Raw genomic sequence first — 26,860 nt, forward strand, 5'->3', positions numbered from 1 at the left:
GCACCTTGGCGATTTTGGATGACAAATATGTTGATCATCGTTTTCGCAAGCCTGGTGCTACTCATAGCGCTAGATGGATGAGTCAAGTCCTGTACTGTCAAAAAATGTTCATGTGGAGTGAGCAAATGGACTATTCTGAAGAGTTATCCAAAATCGCCAAGGTGCCTGTTGCACATTCTCTGTAGTCATCTCTTATCAAGACTACTTTCTGCTTTCCATCATTGGGTTTCATCAGTGGAATTATTTCTTGCTTTGCTTCATCAGCTTTCACCGCCAACCAGCTGCCTTCAATGGACTTCAGCGTTTTATAGATTCTTGATTTATCAATATGTTTCCACTTCTTCTTGAACGTATTAAAATCCGTGTTTTCAGGGCCTGTGGTTGTCGATCCAAACAAACACTTTCAAACCTCTCGAATGACCAGTTCATAAATATGATGGCGACAGGCATTGTAGAAAACTTTCCTGTTAATCAATTCTTCAAGTAACGGAACCGCACCTTTGTTTTTACCAGTGTTTGAGGATGTTGTGTAAAACACAAGAGCTCTAACAGATTTTGTTAAATTCCAAAGTTCCAGCAATTCAAATGATGCATCACCCTGTGCTTTTCCTGTAGCACTTTAATGATGCAGCAGAGCGTATGGTAAAATTGAATACCGACTATGCTGCGTTCATAACGGATGACAAAAAACAGCGAGCGAGCCTCCTACAAGCTGTGGAAGATCACCGGAACAGATATGCAGATTTCTCGAAATCAACCATTTCATCCACCTGATTTATGTAATATTTTGCCAAGTTGATCTCTTTCTTTGCCTTATTTTTTCGTTTCCTGTGATGTTTATTATGTGGCTGTGAGTGGATGTTACATTTACAGTTGTATTCTTGCACATGGGGATCCAGGAAATTGATGAACAGTGCCGGGTAAGTTTGAGGGGTGTAGGATATGTGATCCAACAAATTGACGATCAGTTTTAGGTAGTTTTGAGCAGTTCTAAGGTAGTGTGGGACATGGAAATGATATCCTGAACTAGGAATGCCTTATATAGTGGGGTTTTGTAGCACTCCAAACCGCAACAGCTGCATAAATCCATGTTATTTGTCACTTTAACTATAGGCTAGGTAAGATCGTGACACTCAGATTTTAGGGGAGTCCCCTATTTTCAGCTATTCTTCCAGCTCAATGTGCACACGGATGCAGGGGACGAGTTACAAAAAAAAATAGCCAGAATATGATTTTAAGGTATAAGGCATGGGAATCGGACTGAAAACCTGGACTTTTTGAAAGTCGGTCAATTCTGAACAACCCTACCATACGTGTCACTACATTTACATTGCTGCTGGTCATCATCATTCATCATTGGTTTATTAGCAATTTTATCAGTTCAATACACCACAAAAATGCGATACAATGAAAAGACAGGAAGATGTCGAAGCGACAAGGAGTAGTCTATGGAATCTGACACCCATCTTGGCCTAGGCGTAGTAAAGAGGAGGCATGCACACTGAATGAAAGTAAAGAAGATAGTATAGAAGAAGAATGCGACAAGAAATAGGGCGGCATGTCATGGGAAGCGAGATCGATAGGTCAGTCGTGGTCCGGTAATCTTGAGGATGGACTGTATTTATTTAGTAGTAATTGGTTGTATTTCGACTTGAATGTGGACATGCTCGTCGACTGTCGGATGGCCGGCGGGATACTGTTCCACACATCAGGTCCGGCATATTTGATGGAGCGATGATCTTTTCGGTCGATCATATGATATTTGGACGACGTGGACGCGCGTGTGTTGTACTTGTGCGCTTTTGATTCAGAGGTAAAGAAGTCATTGAAATATTCGGGGCAACGACCGCAGTGAAACTGATACATAAACTTGGCGATTTCTAGTTTCCGCATATCTTCTATGTTTAGGTCTATTATGTTATCTTCTGTTGCTTTTCATTCAGTGTTAATGCGGCTTATTTACATGTTCGTTTATTATTATTATCTGCTGGCCAAGGTTGTTGTTTAATTGAAAGACTTCCAATTCGTTTTGATAGCTTCTTGTCTCTCATTGTATCGCAATCGTGTGGTGTTTTGAAATGATGTTGAATAATACGATTCTGTTCGAATCCAACCACAATTCGGCCCAACTACAGTCGCGCTCACATCCTCGCTAGCCCATTCACAATCGAGGTGTAGTAGTCAACCCTCAAGATCACCGGACGCCAATCTGACATATCAACCTCAACTATCGACACATGTGTAATTCATTTTCATCACTATTCGTTTATGCTATGGCAATCCGAAGACTGTGCCGTTACACATGCATCTTATTTACATCGCCTAGGGGTCTCATTTCAAGTACTACTCCTAGTCGTTTCGACACCTGCATATCTTTTCATTGTATCGCAATCTTGTGGTGTTTTGAAATGATAAAATGATTAATGAACTGGTACTATTACTGCTGAGGTCGCACACCTAGGCTACGAAGAGACTGCATTTCATGTCAGACTCTGGTGTGACTCTGTCATAACATTTACGCTTAGGTAAGATGACTCCCATCGCTCGATATTGTGGAAGTACGCCGTTAGCAATTTTCCATTTGGTGGCAATATCTGTTTTATCGGTATACTCCATGAAATACAGTGCTGCGAAGTAAGGCATTATCACCATGCCAATATTTCATTTAATAGTAACAAAATGCGCTAGGTGTCACACTTGTGTCAAAGCTAAGTGACAGAGGCACGTGGATTGTTGTCAGGGTGCTGTTTCCAGTTCATCGCATCACGAAAATCGCCATCCTTGGTCGACCGCAGTTTCGCTTCGTAGGCAAATACTTCATCTATTCCCTCGTTTTGCGTCACGCTAAATCCGCTTCTTTGTTCACAGCGACGTTGTGATTGATCCCTTTACTTCGTTGGGCAAAGTAGCCCAAAAGATTAAATACGAACGTGAAAGCCACCCCGGAGAATATAATGTTCAAGAACGAGTATCTGTTAAAAGTATGTATACCACGTTAAATTTTCCCTCCGAATATCGTTCTAACTTTGTTAGAGTTGGCATAGGCCAAGGCCCTATTCACTAATTTAAAGGAGCCATATAGGCTACACATACGCACCCACATCTGTACCAATCCACGCTGTATAGTTTGGTTTGGTTGGATTTGGAAATGATTCACTCAGTTAGATGTAGACATGGAAGTAATAGTATTCATTAATTTAATCACGCTTCAAAATTGTGAATCTAAGCCCGATCCCCAATGACTCAAACATGATATCCTTCAGTATACTGGTATGAAAAAAAAACATTGTAGGTAGTTCCGATGGCAGTAAACAAACTCATGTTGTTGTGAAACAGTGATTCATACTTTATAATTATAGGGTACTAGAATGAATTGTAATTTTGAGAATCGGAGTACGAATCCACTTCTATACCGAGTGAATGATTACTAAAACAGCGGTAGGAAGTGTTAATACTATTTTTCGATATGTGCCATACAAGCATACGTTAATATCTCAAACACACGACATGTGTAGCGTAGGCTACTGGGAAATGTTGCGGGGAAAATCACTAAATACCATATATAACTTAAAGCTTCATGTCATACGTCTGTAGTATGTCAAGTGTTAAAAGATCAAAGTTCCAGTAAATTGATTTCCGTTCGAGTATAATTCGAACATTTCAATAACTGATAACCAAACAACGTTTTTGAGGATATGTCCCAAGCAAATATTCCCTACATATTTATTCCTTCACAATGCTATAAAACTGAGAGTTTTATGTGGAAAATGCGAGGAATCTATTTAAATACAAATTGTTATCGATCATTCATTGGAGTGTTTCCCACCTGAACTCATTTCTATCGTGCTCCAGACAAACAGAACTGCCGATGCACGGACTTGGGGTGCTCCACGTAATACACGCGCCATCAATGACTGCTCCAGTAATCACCGGCGATGGTATGAGTGCTGTAACAATTGCAATAAACGGTGTTGTTGCGACATGTTAACAGAGAGATGGCTTCCAATGAATGCGCATTCGGACGAAGTTGTTCTGATCGTTCAACCGATTTAACGACATGTAAAATTTTTTTATCATGATTATTGGACTGATTGATTTCATATCAGATAGATCCATACATTTTCATTACAACACTCCATGTGAGGTACGTGTTATCAAGCTTGGGACATATAAAGCATTGTGGCTACGTTTTGGCGTGACATATGATTACAAATGCATACACAAAGCCATTATTTAGTCCGTGATTATAGAATAAGTCAACTTGCTCATACCCTGACCCATTCATTATAGGCTTTACACGTGTTAACCCGGATCAATGGTGGATTTGGGTTATCTTTTTTGGTAGGATTGCACGGACTAAAACTCGTTTGCCACCTGAGTACATGGCAAGGTTCAATTCAATTTAACCAACCCCGCGCAATGTCTAAGATCGAGCATCGCGCGAAACGTGCAAAATCGCGCAACACACAACGCGAAATAAGTTACTAAATGAAGGCGATTTAAGCAACTGTATGACTCAAGATCTGGACCGACATATTCCAGTCAGTAGCCAAGGTGCGATGCGACTTCGAAATGCCTTTCAATTATTGTGAGATTAGAGGTCTGGCGTTAAGCGCCAATGCGGTTTAGTGTCAAAGCCCGGATCAATTTCCATGAACTTTTTGTCACGGTCATTTGAACAGTTGTCATCGCACCGTGGATTCAGCTCGTTTCCCCGTTACGCGGCGACTACTTAACTTGATAACATAACATAACAAGTCCCACTGCAAAAATCCCCTATATCTCGCTGCTCGTTTATAGCTTTAACCTTTAGTGCAGTTGTTCCCAAACCTTTTTGTATTCATTCCCCACTTCAGATTTATTCCTATTGTTCATTCCCCACTACCCAAAACTATCGTCGTATTTCCTTTTAACTTCTGTCATTACGGAGCAGCTATTTGCTTGTTGGAGTGCACAAGACACACAACCACACCAGTACGCAAGACAATCCCCTATAATCGCAACATAAAACGCATTTTGAACCGATATCGGTAACCCTCAAAATTTAGCGAAAGCGTTGTTTCACGTCATGCCGGTCGTGCTGGATGCGTTTGTGACGGCATGATTGGTTATCCATCGTTAAAATGAGTTTTTGTGAACAACACGCAATGTAATTTTCGATACATCCATTCCAGAGCAGTTAACTGGTAACGGTAATCGCGCATGTGTCACCGTAAATATGTAGACTGTCATAGATAATGTTTAACAAATGCGTCTATTCCCCACCAGAAACCATTGAATTCCCCGCCAGTGGGGAATTCCCCACCAGTTGGGAACCACTGCTTTAGTGCATAGTTGCGAGAGGAGCGACCAATCAATTAATCAATCAGAAACATGGATAGCATATTGACTTTACATGTGCTTGCAGCGTTAGGCCCACAACTGTCTGTCAGGATCGACGGCACACAAAATAGCTTAGCTTGCACAATGCACATAATAATTGGGAAACGCAACTCGATCTTCAACCTCAATTGAATCAATATAAAAGCCATGTATATCTGAATACAAAAATGTGGTAAAGTCACCCGCCATATCCCAGTATATTTTTTGTGTAACTGCTGAAAGTGTTGAATGCTTTGTTCATGCTTAAAGTGTGAATTCCATACTAACTCTCAGAACGCTGGATACGGATTTTGAATCCTGGCATGTTCGCGCATATATTTTTACCGAAAGCAGTCGTTTATTGTATAATTCATAATTCGAGTGTTGGAGTTTTTCCAGTCCTGTATTTGTAGGCTTGGGTCGTCGCTTAATCGGCGAAATATTGAGCAATGAGCATTGAGCAATGAGCATGGATCAACCCTATATATATCTATGCGTTCGGCCAGCATGTTCTCATATTTCATCGGAGGATGGAACAAAGCCTATAGTTTGGTTTGAACGGTGAAATTTCGGACATGTCCGTATGGCAACCCTATATGAATTGAACTTGATTCATGTTCCGTTTAATTCTAATGCGGAATTTCATTAAACTTTCAAGTTTACGCAAATTCAGAAATTCCAATTCTAATCTAATTTGAAAAAGTCCGACTCTTGATATCAGCATTTATTTCTATAAGTGTCGCATGAATTTGCGAAGTTCTGGCTTAACCCGACTGTCACCAACAAAACCATTTGGGAATGCGATAATATGCTAGGATTCCAGACGTTAGCTTACCAAGAACTCTGATGACAAGAAACTTGAGACCGATCGCCGTACTCTTGTCTTGCGGTTGCACGGTGCTGTGAAAGTCAAAACGCCATAAAACCGAATTACAATTGGGACGTAAACTAAACCGGGGTACATACCTTAAAATAACGGAATAATATGGAGTTATAATATTGCAAGCGAGAAGCGCCGCCAGGCTCACAATGGCGACGAAAGTGTAACATCGAGAGGAACACTTGACTTCGAGTTGATGAAAACAAGACGACGCGTTTTCCTTTATGACGTCGGCGCCAAAACATTCGGCTGCATTCTGATGAAAAGAATTGTTGTGGTTAGGGATATATTATCCTGTATAATGGGTAGAGGATTATGGAAAGTAGGCGAATGGCCGGTGCCTAGCGCCGGACTATGTAAATAGGCCTGTATCTGTATATTGATCTTCAAGTGTACTAGTACGCCATATGAGTTGCGTTACCAGTATCACTCTAGGCTTTGAGTTCAAAATGCTACCATAATTCCAATCTGAAGCGTCCCAGGATTAAATTGGTCGAATAATAATCTGCCGTCTCGGCAATAGGTTGCTGTGTCAAAATGTTTCCTGAGAAATAACCGCTAGATTGCTATTCCAAGATAAGCAACCTTTTGCATGTGCCGCCTACATTGGTATAGTACGCAACTACACAATATTCCCGATGCTTATCGGCAGTGCCCAGACTGCCAACGGTTGCAGATGTCTCAATGTCTCAATCTCAATGTCTTAATGTTTTCCTATGTCGGTAAAACAATCCCTGGGACATTCTTACAATCCTCAACCAAGTATAGATTATAGCACTGCGTAATAAAGCCTAATACTCTATTCATAATCGAATCACTCGGTACTCGCTTTTTGTCAGCCCTAGAGATATAAGGTCGAAATCATTAACTTTTCGTAAGCCTGTAAGAGTGTCCCGAATACTTCCAAGAATATTGTCTTTTAAAATCCATTCTTTATCAATAGTTTGATCAGTTTACTGCTCTTGGACGCCGAAAATCGAAATTAAATTATATCGTGTATGCGGAAAGCCTGACGGGCAACTGACGACAATCAACTTTTCGATATAATCAGAAGCCGGGACAGACAGGATTATGTGATAAGATAGTTTTCAATCAAGTCTCTTGTTGCGAACAAATCGACTACAAACAACAATTACGCCGCTTCGCTCTGAATATCCGAAAAACTGTGATAGGTACACATACACATAAGTCACAGAAAAAACGCAGACGCGCAACCAAGATCCAAAGGCATTGCTCATCCTCATTTGCTCACCTCGACGTCGCAAGTGACGAAGTACGAAAAGGCGCACAGTAATATCGTAACAGCTGATATGACGCACGCGAATATCATCTTCCCGCGGGTTTTAAGCCCGGCTTTTTGCACGACCAGGCCACCAGAGACAAGTCCCAGACATAACACGAGAGGCATTGACATTCCTAGAACGAAACGGAGCCTGTAAGTACCCAGGTTCGCCGGATCAAAGGTCGCGAAGAGTCGATATAGGCCGTCACAATAATTGATGAATGCCCACGTCCCTGCGTTTCGTGGTACGGATCGATTACAAATGGCAGAGATGTTTGACAAGTGGCGAGACATCTGAGACAACTCTTTCTCTTCGACCACGGAGAGATTGATTAGAGATGTAATCACCCCGCGCGTTCCCGACATCTGATTGCTGTCTTGCGTGGTGACTGGTGACGAAGAGGGCCGAGCGACTTAACTTGTTGCCGACTTGAACGACTTGATAATTCTAGTTGGCTCTTTAGACGAGATCGCAATGACGATAATCTAATTCTAATCTATAATTTCGCGTTTTGATGAAAATGCTACAGAAGAGCTGTATTGCGCGAAGCGAATCAAACTTGGTGTAAAGACATTGTCATTCTTATGCTTACGAGCATATACACTTCTTTGATATGAACAGACCTCGATTTTTGATGCTTCTTTTTCGTTGGAAATTTAATTCAATTTCCATTTTTTTCGAATTCAGTAAGTCTAATTCCAATGTAATTTAGAAAAGCTGCCAATTTTCTCTGATGTATTGTGCTTTGGTAAACACAGATGCGAATATTGTGACGTAATTATTAGTGTTATTATTTTTCATACTGGATTATGTCGTTATTCGATGCCCGGATAATATTGTTTTATCAAATATCACGGTACGCATACTCCGGCCCGAACAGAACAGACTTCTTTTGATTTGAACGTGTTTAAACTAGAATACTGAGTGCAGCAGCTTACAGCGCTGTATAGCAAATATTCTATCACATATGCTTGCGAAGCAATATCCTTGCGTGTTGACGAATTGAGTGAATTAATGATATATCGCAGTTTTAAAGTTTTGTCGATAAGTGACAACAAGTGGCAACAAATGGCAAAATGCGTGACGATTTTAGCTCTCAAATTTCATATCTAAATTAGTTTCACGCGAAAATCCTTCGCAGGAAAAGAAATATTGTGATTCCGATCTGGGCAAAATCTTTATTCATTTTTGAAGCCCCAGACACCTAACCACACAGAACGTACGATTGTTTCCGTCTGGCTACCCTGCATTATATTATATCCAATTAGTTTCCAGTGTCGTCATAGTATACATACCCACGCGTCTATACCCCTGACCCGAAACATCCGACGGTTCGCAATAAAAGCGCCTAAAATTCAGGTGATCGCAGAATACCTTAAAGCGCGAGTATCAAATAACTGTATCCTTGAACCGTGTTTTGTCGTGGAGTGATTTTATCTGAAGTCAAATCCGAGTTAATGCGACGCTAATGGACCCCGAGTTCGAGGCGATCCACGCAACCTTAACGATTTCCGGAAATCAAAGGTCGTCTTCAAGGTTATTCGGCAAAAGTTTCTTGTGGTAGTATAGTATTACATTTGTGAAATTGTTTTTGATGGTATCCTGCAGTCTAATATGAAATACTGAATTCGGTGTTGTTATGTGAATTGACGCGCGCGTGTGAGATGCAAATAATGCTTGTCCTTTTGGTATCTTTTCACCGATGTTAGTATAGTTATCCAATATCCATTTATGCGAGCATCGCAGGACACCAATGAGCCATAACTCCGAAGTCTCAACATATAGCTGATTTATTCGGATTACGACACGGTAAAGTAAACCATTGTCTCACCGAAGATGAAACTTGCTCTCGACTTGCTCTGGTAAAACACGGTCTCCAAGAACTTCGGCATGAACGTAGTTAGAGTCCCCACGGTGAACATGAGAGCCGAGTATCCCAGCACTACGCAAAGATACAACGGATCGCAGAGCAGTCTTTGAACAGTGATGAAGGTACCTGGGTTTAAAATCGGTTAGTTTCTGGTCCGAGGCGCCTTTGTTCGTTCTACGGATGTATAAGGCACAGAATGAAACTGAAATCTTAAACGACTCACACGAGAACGCAACCTGGGTTTAGTACGGGTTCATCGGGTATCGAGACATGATATGTTTTTTACTCAGCCGTTAACAAGTGACTTTTGCCCCAAACTAATGCTCGTTAGCGCATTTTTCACAAAATCATCGTACGTAATCGTAACAATAAATTCCGAAGTGATAACACTGATGGGTAGTTGAAGTTATAAACAGATTACATAGCTAATACGCGACTGATCAAGTGTGGACATGATCGTTCGCCTCAATTAGCAGTTTCTTTTACTTTGTTTGCCGGGTATTGTAATAATGTCATGGGGTGCATTGCACTGTGGCTTCCGAAATTTAAAATCTGAGACGAACTCCTTGTTGAACCGACGAGGACTTCGAGGGTTTTAGCCATTCCATATTGTATACGTTGACTCTATCGGGTGTAAATCGTCCGTAGACTCATATTCCATGTATTTTCGGAAGTACTTACTCTATTATGCCTAAATTTTACAGCTTTTGATTGAAAAAATACTTTGTTTTTTGAAAGGCATTTTTTGAATCAATGTTTTAAACAAAGGCCTTTAAAAAAAATCAAAATTGTGATGTTGATGATGACCTCCTACCGTAAAAATGCTGCATGGCGATGTAGTCCTGGTTAAAGATATTTTTGGTCCGCATATGACAGGGGTTAGTCGCCTATTTCGCCAAAGGAGCTATATTTACCCTATATTTTCAAATTTCAATTCCATATGACGTCAAAATTAAATATTCGTGACGTCATGACTCGAAAACAACAATAAAAACAACAAGGGCCTTGTTTTAAACATGTTTCTCTTAAATTGATTTTTGTTTTAAATGCAACCCTATTAGTCACAAGGCTACGAATATGATTCTTTATTGAATTTTTCAGATCCAAAGTCGAGAGTGAAAGACTTTTTAAACTTTAACGACAAGGTCACCGTGATTGTTTTGATGGCAGCATCATTTCAAGCGTGTACTGCAGCTTGTTGACGGCCCGGTCATTTAGGAATACACACCGCGTCCACACGCATACATTTATTGCCAGTTTATCAAACATTCTTACTTTTCAAAAAGCAGATCACTTTCCCGCAATGTTCACGGGATATGTGCTGACGTCTACCGCCAAACGTCTGACACGTTTCATCGCTTGGTTTGCAACCTTTCCTGTCTGATGATAATGGAGATGTGTCATTCAACAAGTTGGACGAGGCGGCGGCATGCATTTAAGTCGTTACCGCGAGGGTTGATGGAATTCAGTTCCTCCCGGTTGCTTGATTTGAGGGCCGCAGGAAACCAGAATAGCGGAAGTGAGCTCAAAATAACCAGAATTCCGATTATAATGTATCCGAGCCACCAAGCCCCAATCCAGTCCTTTTCGTCGATGCTTATCTTCTCTAAATTAAAAGCAACACGTCACCTCAAAGCACTGTGGTATGATGACCTGGCCAATGATTCACACGCATTTTTCTTGTGCGTGCTGGTCAGCTTTCAGCTTATCCAAATTATATTATACTTAAAATTTTAGGTACACGGTTTTTATTTCAAATTGAGTTCGGATTTAAATTATAGCTAGTTTTTTTTAAATACGATTAGATTAGATTGTAGAATCTTTGTACAATGTACAGCAAGCTTGGCTCGTTTCGCACGATACACTTCTGTTGTAGCCTTTTCAGGAAAACCAGAAATTAAATTAGAATTAGAATTAAAACATTTCAACGGTTAGATTAGAATTAGATTACCGGCATTTCGATATAATTAGTTTAATTAGTCAACTAGAATCATTTAGTTGTCCAAGTCTGCTGGTTAGTAGTCACGATAGAGAATTAATGGCGTCTATTTTATTCCCAAGACATATCATTAGCACGATACGATTTTCTTTAGTAATAACTATGCCACAAACAGCATTAGTTACCCAGCAGTGAGTTGTATATAAATAAGCAAACCAATGCAATGCCCAGTCAGGCATATACCACGCTGAGAACCTACGTTATCTTGACCCGTAATCTGTTTTCGAAGTATTAGGTCTACATACCGGCGTCTGATTGGTAACGTGGTTATAGAGTTTGCGTGAACCGAATGTGATGCGCTTGGGAGCCATTTCTTATGCACTCGCGTTTCGCTATCAACACAGAGGACAATACTAAGACTTTCGGGAAACAGTGAGTATCACCACAACGTAATCCTCCTCAGAAGACCACGGTAGCGTACGCTGGACTGATTTTTTTAGCCTACGCGTTGCAAACATTTGCTCACACTTGTAGTTGTCTTATGATCTCTAGTCCACCTTCCTGGAGACTTTCAGATATATCTACACGACTACGACACTAGTTAACGACAGGTGGAGAAGGTACAAGCCGCTGACGAGATATCACAACCATTCACTCCTTATTGAAATATACATATATCACATTGAACGCCGCCGAAATGATCGCACAATGCACGATATCAGTATCATGCGAATGAATTACTGACGCTCGTAGGCTCCTTACATAACTTTGGATGCGGATTCACTCTCTTGCAATATATTCAATTCAATTGGCGATATCATCGATAGCGTCTTTGATATGCAAACTTGCACAGTACGCTCTCCGAACCTAACCCTTGTCGCACTTGTAATGAGATCCAGTAATTGTGTTATGTAAACCGAAACCCTATATTTCGTAAATAAACAATGTAACTATACCGACGATCCGACTTTGATGACTTCATTCTAATCGTCTCTCGTTGAACGCACGACTTTTCGTCCTGTGATTATCACGTTGGACCAGGGATTTGTTTTAGAAATCCCTGTGCGTTGGACAGGGGAACAGCTCGTTACCTGATTGGGCCGTGATTGCTGGGTGACAGGCGGATGATCTGATGCAGACGTGTACAATTGCACATACAAACTACCAATTTAGTTAGTTGACGGTCAACTAAGTACTGTTTATCGAGTAGTTGTGGTTATGGTTCTTGTTATCGATTAGTTGCTGAACAGTTAGATTACAGGGGTGGACAAACTTTTGAGCTCGCGGGCCGCATTCAACATCTAAATCCATGCGCGGGCCGCACTATATAAAATTGAGATTATAAACCAAAACGCAATGTTGGTATTTGATTATATAGTGAGGAAATGGAGATGCTTATTTAGAACAAAACAAACATTGCTTTGATGATGTCGAACACACGTCAGAAACATAGAGGCGAGATTTCATAGGCTGGTCGACCTCAATAACCAATTTGTCAAAACAATAGAGATGAAAGTCGGTTGTCCCTATTCTTAAAACAGGATTGAAATTAAAATCTGTGAGCAGCGATCTGTTCTTAGATTTACTTATTCCACTTTTGGTTCAGTTCCAGGACACACAATGCTGACAGCATCATAACCATATTAGCTTTAAACACGCTTCTACGATATGTAGATAAAATATAAATACCCCATCGCATACTGAGAACGAATCTACCTAAGACACGTGCGAATCGTTTGTATAAGCACATCACTAAAATAATTAAAATAGGAGTGGCCAATATGAAATCCGACTCGTGATCCGAATTATGTCAATCTCGTTTAGGATTTCTGTTGTGTTCGGTAGTTGAAACCTTTCAAACTGCGTGGGCCTTGAGATCGGGCTGTCGCGCCAGAAATTTAACATAAAGTAAGGAAGTATTTACCTTGGAACAGTGGTTTTCAAACTTTTTAAGACACGCCCCCCCCCTTACGATGGGGAAAGATTTCGTGCTCCCCTTATGGTCATATCACAAAACGCAACGAGGGTGCTAGCAAACCTAACTGACAGTTTGGCACTGAAGGTTACGACTGTGGACGAGAGATTTTTAAATATGAAATTGAGACTAAATACAGAGCAACAATTATGAAGTTAATGAGAATCGCGCGGAGCGCGCAATTTTTTTTAGTGGAGCTCAGTTTCGGGCCCCCTTCAAACGCTTTCACGCCCTCAAGGGGAGAGGGGGTGCACCCCAGTTTTAGAATTATCATGGTGAAATATACTAAAAATAAGTTCAATCAAGTTCCTGCATTAATTAGATTTTTGGTAGGCATTTTATCAACATTTGAAAAAAGTTTCGTTATACTCTCGCGGGCCGCACAGAACGGTGTTGCGGGCCGCATGCGGCCCGCGGGCCGTAGTTTGCCCACCCCTGAGTTAGAAAATACGGGCCGTCGTTTGGTGTGAATCGTGATATCGAAGCTCTGTTGTGTGGTGTTCTTGTAACAATTGGTGGCTCTGGGCAAAACCGAGTATAAGTCCTTCTGACTTCGCCATAGTATGAGCGATGTAGATAGTTACAGTAAGTACGTACATTTTATGCGACCAGAAAGAAAATAACGCCAGTTGTAGACTTCGTTAAGATAATTTGGTATTTTGAAAACCATATCTTTTTCATTGCACTTTGTGACAATGCTATAGGTAGGCTATCACGACTTCACAGACATTTCATTTTATCTAACCCCTAACCAGCTAGTGCGCCGCGAACTGTTTTTGATTTTGAAAGGGTGCCGCGAGTCCAAAAAGGTTGAGAACCACTGTACTGCATGTTCAATGTTTCCAACTTGTCATGCCGGGATAAAGCACCGAAACTATATGGTGACGAGATAGCGCGCTGGTATGATCCACAGCTGCAACACCAAGGGGTTACGGGTTCGATTCCGACCGAGGTCAACTGAAGAATTCCTACCTAAGTGTCGGGGGTTTATCGAGGCTCCTCCTCGCCAACTTATCCGTGATAAGCGGTGTCTTATTAAAGCCAAATAGAAGGGGGCCGTGTTACAAGTCGGCAGCTACGAAATAAAAATGAAGAAAATTGGCCTGGGGTAAATGACCACAGTAGTCAACAAACACCATGAATACCACACACAAACAAACCGAAATTATAATTGTCGTTTATGATATAACACTTATTGGAATTGGCACGGGGTGTCTAATTTCAGTACTAGAATCCTTGTGTCCAGCACTACTGTATAGTCATCCAAAGTATGATTCCCTGTGAGTCGCATTTTCTGAGACTCATTTCATACGAACATTTCGAAAGAAGAGATAGCACATTAAATCAAAACATCCCACTTGAACGCGCAGTCCCTGAGATTTCGGGGTTTGACTGCGGTTAATACATACCACTCAGGGGTAAGATAATATTTCACTCAAGAAGATTAACTGCTCGCATGGAGTTATAGCGGATACGGTGAATAAGTCAACACGCGTTTCGGGATGTAATGAACCCTGTGGAGTGCCATCATTGTGAGCGCGTAATTGAGTGGAAACAGATAATTCGGAAACACATATTATCCCTCCGCATGAAATTCACTTTTAAAGCCCGTGACAGCATAATCAATCAGAACATTGTGCGGCGCTTTTACATTGCATAGCTATATATAGAGCAACGGTTCTTAACCGGGCCTCGCTGAGCCAGTCTCAGGGGTTCGCCGGAGGTCACGACACATATAGTAAAAGTCGCACTGATTTGCTGCAATATTCCGTTATGAAGTTTTTGTTTTGTGTGAATATCATGTTCAATTGTTTTGTTCTGTTAATACTGCTATTGATGCACAGCCCAATTTGTGTGTCAGTGTTCTGTCAGTCAAGTATTAGAAGTTTAATGTGGTAGATTGTAACGCAGCAAAAATCTGGGGTGCGCCGAAGGTCTGCAGATTAGCGTATGGGTTCGCATGTTTAGTAAAGCTTATGATCCATGGCTATAGAAACAAAGAATGATATTCCTTGTCGTACCACTCGTACGGGACAGTATCGGGTTTAATTCCGTGACTCTTGCAATGCTGCCAGCTAAACATTGAAGTATATGTCGCAGCTTAACCGCCTGATGTGCACAGACCGCACGCCAGAATCATGTTACGCGCTGCAGGTGCACAGAACAACCTATGGTACATAAAACACTTATAACAGACTGCCGAGGAAATAGGGAACAATGACTAAAATCACAACTGGTTCATCTTATCCCAACTTTTATGACGCCTCTTGGGGGTACAGAACTTTAATATGCAATTGCATAAATATATATTCATATTGAAATAAATCCGAATATTTCGGCTGACACTCGTCACGGGTAATTGTCAGCAACTAGTTAAAGAGAATTGAAAATAGCATTGTCCATCAACAATCGTATCATCGTCATGTTTATGACGTCATAAACATGATAATTCCCAATCTGAAACGCAATCGCCCCTCGAGATAAAACAGACAAGACATTAGTAGGCAATCGAGTAAATATCATTATTATTATTAATTAAATATTGAACAATATTGAACAATATTTAATATTTGATCATCAATTCTTACCGACATCAACTTTATCGAAGTCCACGTACACCGTTGTCGTTAGCGAACCAATCAGAAATCCCATCCCCGGCCCCATGTTTTGCAGAAAGAGCATAACTCCTGAAGGTCAAACAAGGTCACGCATAAGCGGGCGCCCACTCGAACGCACAGCACAGCGTAACGCATACCTATGTATATCGGAGTGCGTGTGCCTTCGGCGAAATCGTCCACATACGAAGAACCCAACGGTACCAGTGTGGCAGCCCCGATTCCCTGCGGAAAGAAAATAAACACGACCTCAGTAATATCATTGTATCATTCAATTCATATTCGACAGGTGTCCGATGGAAATGGTTGCAATTTGGAGCAGATGATACATATTTCATTTCAGATTTGCTACCCAATTTCGTCGGAAATGACCCAGAAAGTCAGCTTTTATTGTTAGTAAAACATAACTTTCTAACCGTTCAACCATTCAGCTGAATGATAACTATAGTTTTGCGTTTGGAGATCTGCGCACGCCTATCTCCAAAATTCATGAAGTCTTCACTGTCGATTCGAATATACAAGCAACGACATAATCCCGAAACAGCATGTGTGAAACAGCTACAGCTTCATAAAAACTTTACTTATTGAATAAATGCATGTTAGGTGTATATATCAATATTATAACGCCAGTCAAGGTCAAGTGTCATACTCATAGGATATTACAGTATGGCGGAAACTTGACGTCACTACATATTCCTCAATCAATTGCAGAGCTCATGAAATCCGAATGGCGCAAGGACATTTTGAATAAAACATCTTCAAACAACTTTGTCTCGTGGCGTGAAAGTCGACCAAAATCCACATGCCATTTACACGCGAGGCGCTGTCGGATTTACAGATCGACAAATTACGCAGTCAAAGCTTCCAACAGTGATTAATTACAATTACCCGCTTTACGGTTCCGTGTTCAACAATCTCACGCAGTTTAACCCCATAGTAGAACCCGTAGTATAAATGTACTCGGATACAGTGAAAAATTGCCTGACGATGTGCACTATTTGTACACGCAGTGATGGAGTAATGGCTACAATTTTTCAGCATGGAAATCTATTACTACGTGAGCGGAGTTCTAGATATCCCTGTACTTGGGAAATCAGGAATAACGAACCGCGTGTAGTAATTCCTGAAACTGATTATGGGTGACTCACAGGTGAAGCCATGCTTCCATGTTTTTGTTAGTGGCGCTCCCCTGAAAAGCATCGTTTCGAAAAATTCTTTAAACTGCTATATCTTCCAAAAGTTTGGTCGAGATTGCAATCGGCTATAGGATGTTTTGTATAATTATGGGACGACTGTGGGCACGTGTCGAATGGCGCCTACAGCACCCAATTAGCTGGCAGTGTTGTTTGGTTAATTGGTTGCTGCCGCAGATAGCATGAAATGGCATCTCTTTGAGTTTGCTCAGTTGACCGCGCCTTGCTATATATTCCAATCATCCATTGTTCATTTCCGGCAAGAACTAAATGCACAGAGTTGGACAACAAGAAAATTTCCAGCTTTTCCAAATTGCATTAAAATTAGAACTATAGCTACACATTTTTTCCAAATTAGATTAATATTAGAATTATTGAATTCGCGAAAACTTGGAAATTGAACCAAGTTCAGCTGACGAACACGAACCTTTACAAAAGGTTCGCTGTGAATGCGAACGTGAACCCGAACCTCCGAAGATACGTGACGTCACAATTCTAATTTCAAACACGACATTTGCATAAGGATATAACTGCGTACGTGAACTGTACATGATATTGAGGGACCATACAGATTAGTGTTTTAAAGCACAATACGCGACGTTCGAAAATAACAAATCTAGATAATCACGCTTGAGCTTGTCAACTTCCCGTCACTACATCCACGAATGTAAATGTATTGTACAGAAACGTTTGTACACAATTATGCGTATATCTATTAGGATTGGTAGATATAAGCCTGCATTCTTGAACTCGCTTGTGGAAGTTAGCATCAATCTGAATTAGTTACTTCTAATTTACGCTATTTTAATCGTCATTATCGAAAGTGATAGTGTAAAACGCCTTTTGACCAAGTCCGAATGATATCGAAGTCCTCACGTATGTACTGTACATGTATTGTATACATGTACTAGCGTCCCTTTTGACCTTAAGCAACGTTGCATTCTCTTCATCAATTTCGTATTGTCAATCGATTGGTCAATAGGGTTGTTCAAAAAAAACTTTTTTTTCCAAATCTCACTCGCCTAGTGACTAAATCGTCAGGTTGTCCAAGAAAACGATGCACACCAAATTTGACTCGATTCCAACCAGTAAAGGCCGTGCAATCTTGAATTGAAATTTTAAAATTATTATTAAAAATAAAAAAATAAAAATTCTCAAATTTTCCTGTCAACCTCATGAAATTGTTGAGCTGTCTTCAAAGACGATGCAAAACAAATTTGAGTCAATTCCGACTAGTAGAAGCGGAGTTATTCGAGTTTTTCGTTGATAATTCTCGGATTATCCTTGATGTGGGGATTATCAACGAAAAACTCACATAACTCCGCTTCTACTGGTCGGAATTGACTCAAATTTGTTTTGCATCGTCTTTGAAGACAGCTCAACAATTTCATGAGGTTGACAGAAAAATTTGAGAATTTTTATTTTTTTATTTTTAATAATAATTTTAAAATTTCAATTCAAGATTGCACGGCCTTTACTGGTTGGAATCGAGTCAAATTTGGTGTGCATCGTTTTCTTGGACAACCTGACGATTTAGTCATTAGGCGAGTGAGATTTGGAAAAAAAAGTTTTTTTTGAACAACCCTATTGGTCAAGCCAGCGCTGTTCGCTGATTACGTGCGTATACTATAGACAACGATGCTCGTGATGCTGTGTGTTCACAAACGGAATAATATTCCAATCAAACTTTTCTAACACGGCAATTAATTTTTGTAAATTGGCAACGTGCATTTTAGTTTAGTACTGAATTTCATTTCATGCTTCCAGCGCCATATAGTGAGTGGTCCGACGTTAAAATGGATACGATTTCATTCAAAGGTGTTGAGATACCTTTAAAAATTGTAATTTATACAAAAGTTTACAGTGGAGAACCTACCAAGGTTCGTTTGCGAACACAAACCTTCAAATTTTTGAGGTTTACACACTAGGGCTCTTCAAAAATGACTTTTTTTCTCAAATCGTACTGGCTACTTGATAAAATTGTTAGGTTACCTAATTTAAGCCTACACACAAAATTTGGTTCAATTCCAGCCAGTAACCGCTTTGCTGCAGGAGAAGAAAGTTTCTATTTATTATATAAAAATAAATAACAAAAAATTTGAAAATTTTCTGTTCACCCCATGAAAGTGTTAGGCTGTCTATAGAAACGATGCTCGCCAAATTTGGTTCAATTCCGACCAGTGGAAGCGGAGTTATTGCCGTCGAAAAATTTGAATTTGAATAAAATAGTATTTACGGTGAGCACAACTATAATAAATAAACAAAGAATCGGTCACCGTAAATACTATTTTATTCAAATCCAAATTTTTCGGCGGCAATAATTCCGCTTCCACTGGTCGGAATTGAACCAAATTTGGTGAGCATCGTTTCTATAGACAGCCTAACACTTTCATGGGGTGAACAGAAAATTTTCAAATTTTTTGTTATTTATTTTTATATAATAAATAGAAACTTTCTTCTCCTGTAGCAAAGCGGTTACTGGCTGGAATTGAACCAAATTTTGTGTGTAGGCTTAAATTAGGTAACCTAACAATTTTATCAAGTAGCCAGTACGATTTGAGAAAAAAAGTCATTTTTGAAGAGCCCTATTACACACATCACTAGTAGAAACATTCCAGAAAGTAGATTAGAATTAGAGCAAAGAAACACTCCACAAAGTATATTAAAATTATAGATTACCGGTTGTCCAAGTCTGTAAATGCGTCCAACAAACCGTGTAATGCGTATATACAATTTATATATATCGTACATATAGCATAGCCATTGCTGTCATATTGCAATGAAGTGTGCATCTGCGAAGGCAGAAAATATCGCATTTATGATTTCTCCCTTTCATTTATGTTTGCATTTTCTGATCGGGGTCTAAATCGACCAAGTAAAATAGTTTCGAGACATCTGGCTATGCATTTGTGACGCAAAACTAACTGTTAATGAATCAGAAACTTGAGTCAAGTCAGAGTAACTGACCCGCAGTATAACCGGGCCAATCACTTCACTGTTTTTGTGACTGCGGTATTTCTGGAGTTGAACATTTTTTCAACAACGCGTTTCTCCTGTGCGGTTATAAGGGGGAAAGCGGGCTACCGTGTGTATACGGACCGCACTGGAATTTCCCTGTTCTAAGAGCGCTGCTGCATGTTCATGTGCAATGTGCATGTGTAATTGCGCATGATTGAAGAGGCTTAGAATGAGCTTAACCTTGGACTTTGTTCGGTATAGTATGGTACTTGTTATCATCACGCAATCTCCTGAGGCCCTCATCAAATCGGCCCCTAATTATGAGGAATTCTTCTGCAGAAGCGTGAAGACTAAAGATATTACATAAGGAACCTGGTGATGCTACGCTGTGTTTTGCTATGCTGTTCCGCGTAAAAGGTAACCCTTACAAAATAATTCAACATCGTTAGTCACGGCCACTGACAGCGGAGAATAGGTATTTAGGCGTAACCGATTTGAGTGTTTCATAAACATGCCGGGTTTCAAATTTAGTATTTTTTATAACCACATGGAAATTTCGCGGAAAATTTAGCTTCATCATTGCGTTTGCGGCACAAGATAGTGAGTCAAACTTCATACGGCACATGCGTTTCACGAAACCGATATTGCCATATATGCATGAATTGAATACGATACTGGAGTGAATAGTCATTGATACATGCATCGTGTCGTCTGACCAGCAACATTTTACAAGAACGCTACCTTGCTGCCATTAAGAAAATGATAGTAAACATTGAGCTTATGTCGAAAGCCATGCTCATTGCTCAACAGAGTGTGACCCCATCACTCAAAGTTGTCCAAATGAAACAAACTTGTTCATTACTATACCTGTCGCGATTATTATGGATATGATATCCGATCTGCTCAGTGCCGACTGCAACATAATGACTAGAAATGTACAGCTGGGGTTTTGTGCACTGTACTACTGTAGCACAGAGCTCGGAAGCCTATGCGACCATCTTGATTTTTTTAATGCCTTCCCTTTCCCTTAATGCAGCTCGTGATACGATTTCTTAAAAGTATACAACAGAGCACAAATATGCTTGTAAAATTCCCCCGCGAAATCAGTTCGAATGACTTGTGATTTTCTCCTCATGTTGATTGATGCCGACAAACTTCCGTATAAATTGTCAGGCATTCGAGCACTTGCTATGTCTTTGACGTATCGCAGACAGACATAATAATACCTGTCCTTGCAGTGAATTCACCAAATCCACACTCATGTTGATTTCAATGTGATGGCAAAGGCATTAGGCTTTAGGCCTTATGGCAATGTGCGATTGTTAATAATGCCACCGTGGCTGCGTGAACATTCTGATGGCCACGTATATACTATTATTTTTTCTGAAGAGTAAATACTAACTACATCAGACTGTTACATTATATCTACTTGCTGTCATAATCAACTCGAGCTGAACCATTTAGAAAATGGAAACAATCATGCGTCTGTCATTGGATTTCCGATACTAATTATTGTTATCATCAGGCCTTGAAGACAATAATGCACCCACACCTGCAGCATTTCTCCTGCGAAAATCAGCATATACGAATTGGAAGTGCCACAAGCTGTTGTGCCTCTCGTTTCAGATTTCCCAGATGTGATATTGGACAAATAGTCTGGATCGTAAACAGGCGTGATTGCGTGTGGAATGGCGTTTAAAAATCCGCCGATCGCGACCACCATTGCCCCAATAGCCATGCATCTCGGCCTGCTCCCTTTGCTACACAATTGACTGACCTGAAAAAGCGACAGGATATATTTATTAGGACCCTGGATTGCCATAGATTAAAATACTGTCGCCGAGAAATAGGTCTATGGTGTTTTGTTCAGGCCTAATAAACTGAAAACTCTTAAGAAGTACTCTAAAACATAGTCACTTGACCAAGTGGTGCAAGCAGTACAAACCTACTTAAATACAGTCTCTGAAGGCGTAGAAGTAGCCTACTGTACTTCGTTACTGACCATGACCATGACCATCTTTGTTTATTAGCCAATTTCGACGCCATTTTGATTTTCGAACACAAACGTAAGTCTAGTGAAACACCGCCAAATATTTTATCTCGCCGCTTGAAAATAGGGTTTTTGATTTCGGGGTCAAGGGCATTGAAAGCATGCAGATAAAAATCAAGTTCCAGTTTCCACACCGTTTGATTTTCTTCGAGAATAATGATCTCTTAACAAATCAAACTGCATCCACTTTGTTGGAGATGGTGTTGCATATCAGAAGTTTCGGGAATTCCACGTATCCCTTTTTAGTTGCCGTAGATTGAGATAGAGATAGGATAGGGAGTAATCAGACCGTACGTGGCTGATGTAGTTCCTACTTCCTATAACGAGATCGGCCGCGGTATCTGTATCATCAAGGAATTCGCCTGGATAGTTCAGCATCGACCGTCTCGTGTTTGACACAGGATGTAATGCGTCGAAGTGGGTGAGGTTGAGAAGAGCGTAAAGTTTATGCTTGTTCTCTTTAACCCACGACAGAATAATATCTATATTCACATTGGATTAAACCCAATATAATCGGCTGGCGCTCAGGGACAAACGTCAGCGCCCAGTAGAGATTTCAAAAGAACTTTGCATATACGATTGTTGATATACAAAGCTCTACTAGTGGCTGACGATTACCCCTGACGAGTGTCAGCAGAAAATATTCTGATATATGAACTGTGAAACGATATTTCGACGACAATCCGACAGTCGACGACCATATGTCCAGTGTCCACATTCAAATTAAAAAAAAGCAGGCAATACCGAATAAATACTAGTCAGAGCTTGAGATTACTGAACCGCGATCTGATATATGGACCTCGCCTTCCGTCACGTGCGACCTCATTTTGTCGCATGTCCTTTTATGTTATATTCTATTACTCTTCATTCAGTTTGCAATGTGCATTGTGCATGCCTTCTCTTTACATCGCCTAAGTCCAGGTGGGTGTCTGATTTCAAAGAATACTCCAAGTCGTTTCGACGCCTTCCTATCTTGTACCGCAATCTTGTGGTGTATTGTCTGATAAAACTGTTAATAATATACTGAACTGAATTTATGAAAGTGCCAATGTATTATTCAATTGTACATTGAAGTTCTGTACCTCCAAGAGTCTCCTTCAGTTACACACAATAGATTTTTAGATATTATATCACCGATTAAGTATCAAAGAAGAATTTGAACATAATATTCTCGATTTCGACTGCTTGTCCAAATATGCGGAACTGTCGTCAACAGCTTCAAATGAGATCCCACAGACCATAAATTGGTTTTCCGGGATTCTAGAATCGGCACGTTTCAAGCCGCGCATTGCTCATAACCTCACACCCAATACATACTCTACGTTTCTCTTGAACGCCGGTGTGGCCAGTTCGAGTCAACGACCGCATGACTCGGGTGGCAGCGATAAAAATAGTATTACATCACTATCCCTTCGTCATCGATTACCAGTTGCTCAGCACCAAACGGCCCCCTTCTGTTATCAAAATATTCGATAAATCCGGGAAGTTGCAGAAGTGGTGGCAAAAGGTCGACGGATAAGGTAACTTTTCTCACAGGCATAACAGAGTGTTGGCCAGTCGAGTTATCGCGATTAAGAGATCCGCTACGCCTACACAAGTAATCCGATTTCTCAAACTACCAAGGGTTTGCAAGCACAACACGCAAGACGCGTAATGCTTTGTTATTATCTACTGCTTAGAGATAGACGCTGACTGATTATGAAAATGTAACAAATCTGTTACGTCTAGAACGCGACAGGTTGACGCGTTACCAAGTCGTACGCTGCTGAGAAACTGATGGATTTTAGATTACCTGCTACTGGTGGACACTGGATATACAATTATAAATGTGTATTGTAGTTCTTGCGTAGAGAAATGCTACAAAACGACGCAATCAGACTAACATTCTTAATTTGCGTCGTCACTGAAAGCGCCCTCCATAATGCTACCTATGGGGGTACAGTCATTATGGAATATGTTGCCTTCTGTGAAATTTGTCAGTCTTCTCAGCCAATTTCTTCATCTGGGTATATGTCACTGGTTCTTAACCGGGGACCATGAGTGAGTTTTGAGGTCGGCCACTGAGCTACATGAAAATGATGAAGTTGGTCATAATTTCAAGATGTGTTCGTGCTTATAAGCGGACGAGTACACTGGTTCGTGAATGCCATATGACTAGGGTCACCATATTTTGGAATCCTGTAAGGAGGACACTTTCTAAAAATCATAAAAGTTAGTTTGCCGAAATTGAAAACAGTTGATTTTTAAACATTTACTGGAATTCTCGTTGTGTTGACTAAAAAAAATAAGGTCACGACTTTGACTCGGCTCCCGAATGACCCGCTCGAACGTCCGCATAACCTATTTGGCGTCATTTATGCTGATTTTCAGTTGACCTTGTCGATTAGCCTAGCTGTAAAAGCTGTAAAGGAACACGAGTTGCCAAAAAGGAGGTCATTTAGGCGTTCTAAGAGGACATTTTCAATTTTCTCAAAAGGAGGACGTTTGGTAACCCCACATATGACAGGCCAGGGCCAAAAACAGTGCGGAAATACTTGATGATAAATAAACCGAAACCAAAACCAGTACTACACTAATGAAATATTCGCAGGGTCTCATGCCGTTGAAAATACTGTTGCATCGCAAAGACAGATTTCGCGCCGAACTTAAGGTGGGACATGGGTCCACGGAAAGTGAGCCACGACTACAAAAGGTTAACAACTCATGGTCTATATATACATATATAATACACAGCACCGTATAGTCCACCATTATCAACATTGAAAGCGGCCTGCGAAACAGCGCGGATATCAAACAAACGCTCAAATCAGCTGTTTGCAAAACATGGCTGGGAAGATAGGAATAAGATATAACAAGATTTCGTCATTGGTTTATCCATTGCTAATTATAGAGGGCAGGGATATAAGTCATGATGCTGTATTTGGCGTTTGACACGGTAATGCGAGTAAAATCTGGTGCAAGCAAATTGCACATTGCTTGGATTCGGAATAGTCGAAGTCGTGTTATTGGAACAACGATCATCACATTTACACTCTGGTCAGCAACATCCTTGGTGGCAAATGAACCGGCAATTGTTCGGTTCGTGTTACCCAAAAATACGGTATACATATTAGGCTACCATTTTCCGGAAATTCAAGTCGAAAATATATAGGGTTCATTGCCACGATAATAAAAACGAAATGCCTGCAACAAAGCACTTTATTTGTGTTGGAATATCCGATTACCGAGTTGTACGCTCATGATGATTCTTATTGAAATATATATACTATACGGAACCCTTCTCAATAACATAGAATCCGATAATATATTCCAGGTATTGTATAATGTATATGCGCTGAATTAGGCCTTTGGAACGAAAAGGAACCCTGCAGCAATTTAACATTAATTAATTCCAAACTCGTTTACAGGCGTGGTAGTCGGATTCTGAACTAACATGTTGGAGCCGCTTCATCAATATTCAGTTATTAAATAAAAATTAATTAAAAACTAAGAAAAGTGTCTTTTCACAACACCAAAAAGCTCTCGTATGGTTCAACAATGACAACTTCTCATATGCACGTACGTGATTCGTGATTGTCTATACCTCTAATAGGCTGACGAGTTTAAAATTTAATTCATTGGGGGCATTAAATTGTCTACTCATAAGTTTAGTCTAGGTTCAGTCTTAGGCTTTTGATAAAGAGTTTGGCTACCAGCGAAAGTTCAGATTCATTGTGGGAAGATCTGGCTGCGTCCGTGGTTATATTAGTAACATTACTTCAAAATTTGCTCGGATAATCCGTTAATTAGGATGCATGGCTAAAGTACAACAGCGCGGCAAGGTATCGATCATAGATCACACATGAACAAGATCATCTCACTCACCAACACAACAAACAACACGTTTCCCACGTTGAATGAACCGACCAGTAGCCCGGAAAGTGAACTCGATATTTGGAATTGTCTTTCGATCGAAGTCAGAACGCCTTTGGTATACATCGACAGAGCCGACTGCGTGCACATGAGTATTCCGGAGAAGAACACGAACCACTTGATGCTTCTGAATCTTCGGGGATTTGCGGGAACCCTGCCGTTCGATGACGCTTTATCGAGCGGCGCCTGTGTCGAAAAATTTCGGTCCTCGAGATTGGCCATATTTCCAGGTCGGATGATTCGTTAGTTCTGAACCCCGTCTGGAAACACTGAACGTCTTATATAACGGCTGGATTTTCTCGAGGTAGTGATGCGTTCAATTTACAGTGTGATCGTACAACACTATGCCTTCTTTTACAAAAGAACGCACTGTATTTATTGTTTGTTTTGCCAGATCAGTACCACTTCCTCGGACTCTGTCTTGGCGACTGGTACGATCTCGTTTCACTATGCCTCAGTCGGTTCTATACCAATACCGAGAAAACCATTACCGAGAATGGACATTACCGAGAACGCTATTACCGAGAATGGACATTACCGAGAATGGGCATTACCGAGAATGGTCATTACCGAGAATGGACACCACCGAGAATGGCCAATGTCAAGAATATAGCTAACTGGGACTGACGTTGTCGAGAAATTTATACCTGAGCATCGCTACTGAATGTGGCAACGCCGTGATGCACTCACACGACCTGTGCATATGCATAACATGCCTGCATTGCATATATTGCATTCTCGGTAATGTCCATTCTCGGTGGTGTCCATTCTCGGTAATGTCCATTCTCTGTGGTGTCCATTCTCGGTAATGTCCATTCTCGGTG

At 40.6% G+C, this 26,860-nt stretch overlaps 1 protein-coding gene across 1 annotated transcript; it reads right to left on the reverse strand.

The window, feature by feature from the left end:
• Positions 1 to 2,628: 2,628 nt before the first annotated feature.
• LOC145451627 (solute carrier organic anion transporter family member 3A1-like) lies at positions 2,629 to 26,493 on the reverse strand. The gene is made up of 12 exons (XM_080329837.1): positions 25,989 to 26,493; positions 21,627 to 21,851; positions 16,064 to 16,148; positions 15,897 to 15,995; positions 10,842 to 11,000; positions 10,670 to 10,774; positions 9,356 to 9,520; positions 7,494 to 7,657; positions 6,328 to 6,497; positions 6,197 to 6,261; positions 3,827 to 3,947; positions 2,629 to 2,972 (listed from the first exon to the last, which is right to left on the reverse strand). Exons 1-12 carry the CDS (start codon positions 26,256 to 26,258, stop codon positions 2,840 to 2,842), a joined length of 1,761 nt encoding a protein of 586 aa, XP_080185963.1. The 5' UTR covers positions 26,259 to 26,493; the 3' UTR covers positions 2,629 to 2,839.
• Positions 26,494 to 26,860: the final 367 nt, after the last annotated feature.

The sequence above is a fragment of the Botryllus schlosseri genome, chromosome 12 (genome assembly GCF_051294905.1).
Source record: "Botryllus schlosseri isolate E-star chromosome 12, Bs_hap1, whole genome shotgun sequence".
NCBI lineage: Eukaryota > Metazoa > Chordata > Ascidiacea > Stolidobranchia > Styelidae > Botryllus > Botryllus schlosseri.

Coding starts and splice junctions, on each gene's coding strand:
- LOC145451627 (XM_080329837.1), bottom strand. CDS start 26,258: ATGGCCAATCTCGAGGACCGAAATTTTTCGACACAGGCGCCGCTCGAT. Junction 21,852..25,988: donor ACGTGTTGTTTGTTGTGTTG/GTGAGTGAGATG, acceptor TCGCTTTTTCAG/GTCAGTCAATTGTGTAGCAA. Junction 10,775..10,841: donor GAATTCCATCAACCCTCGCG/GTAACGACTTAA, acceptor CATTATCATCAG/ACAGGAAAGGTTGCAAACCA.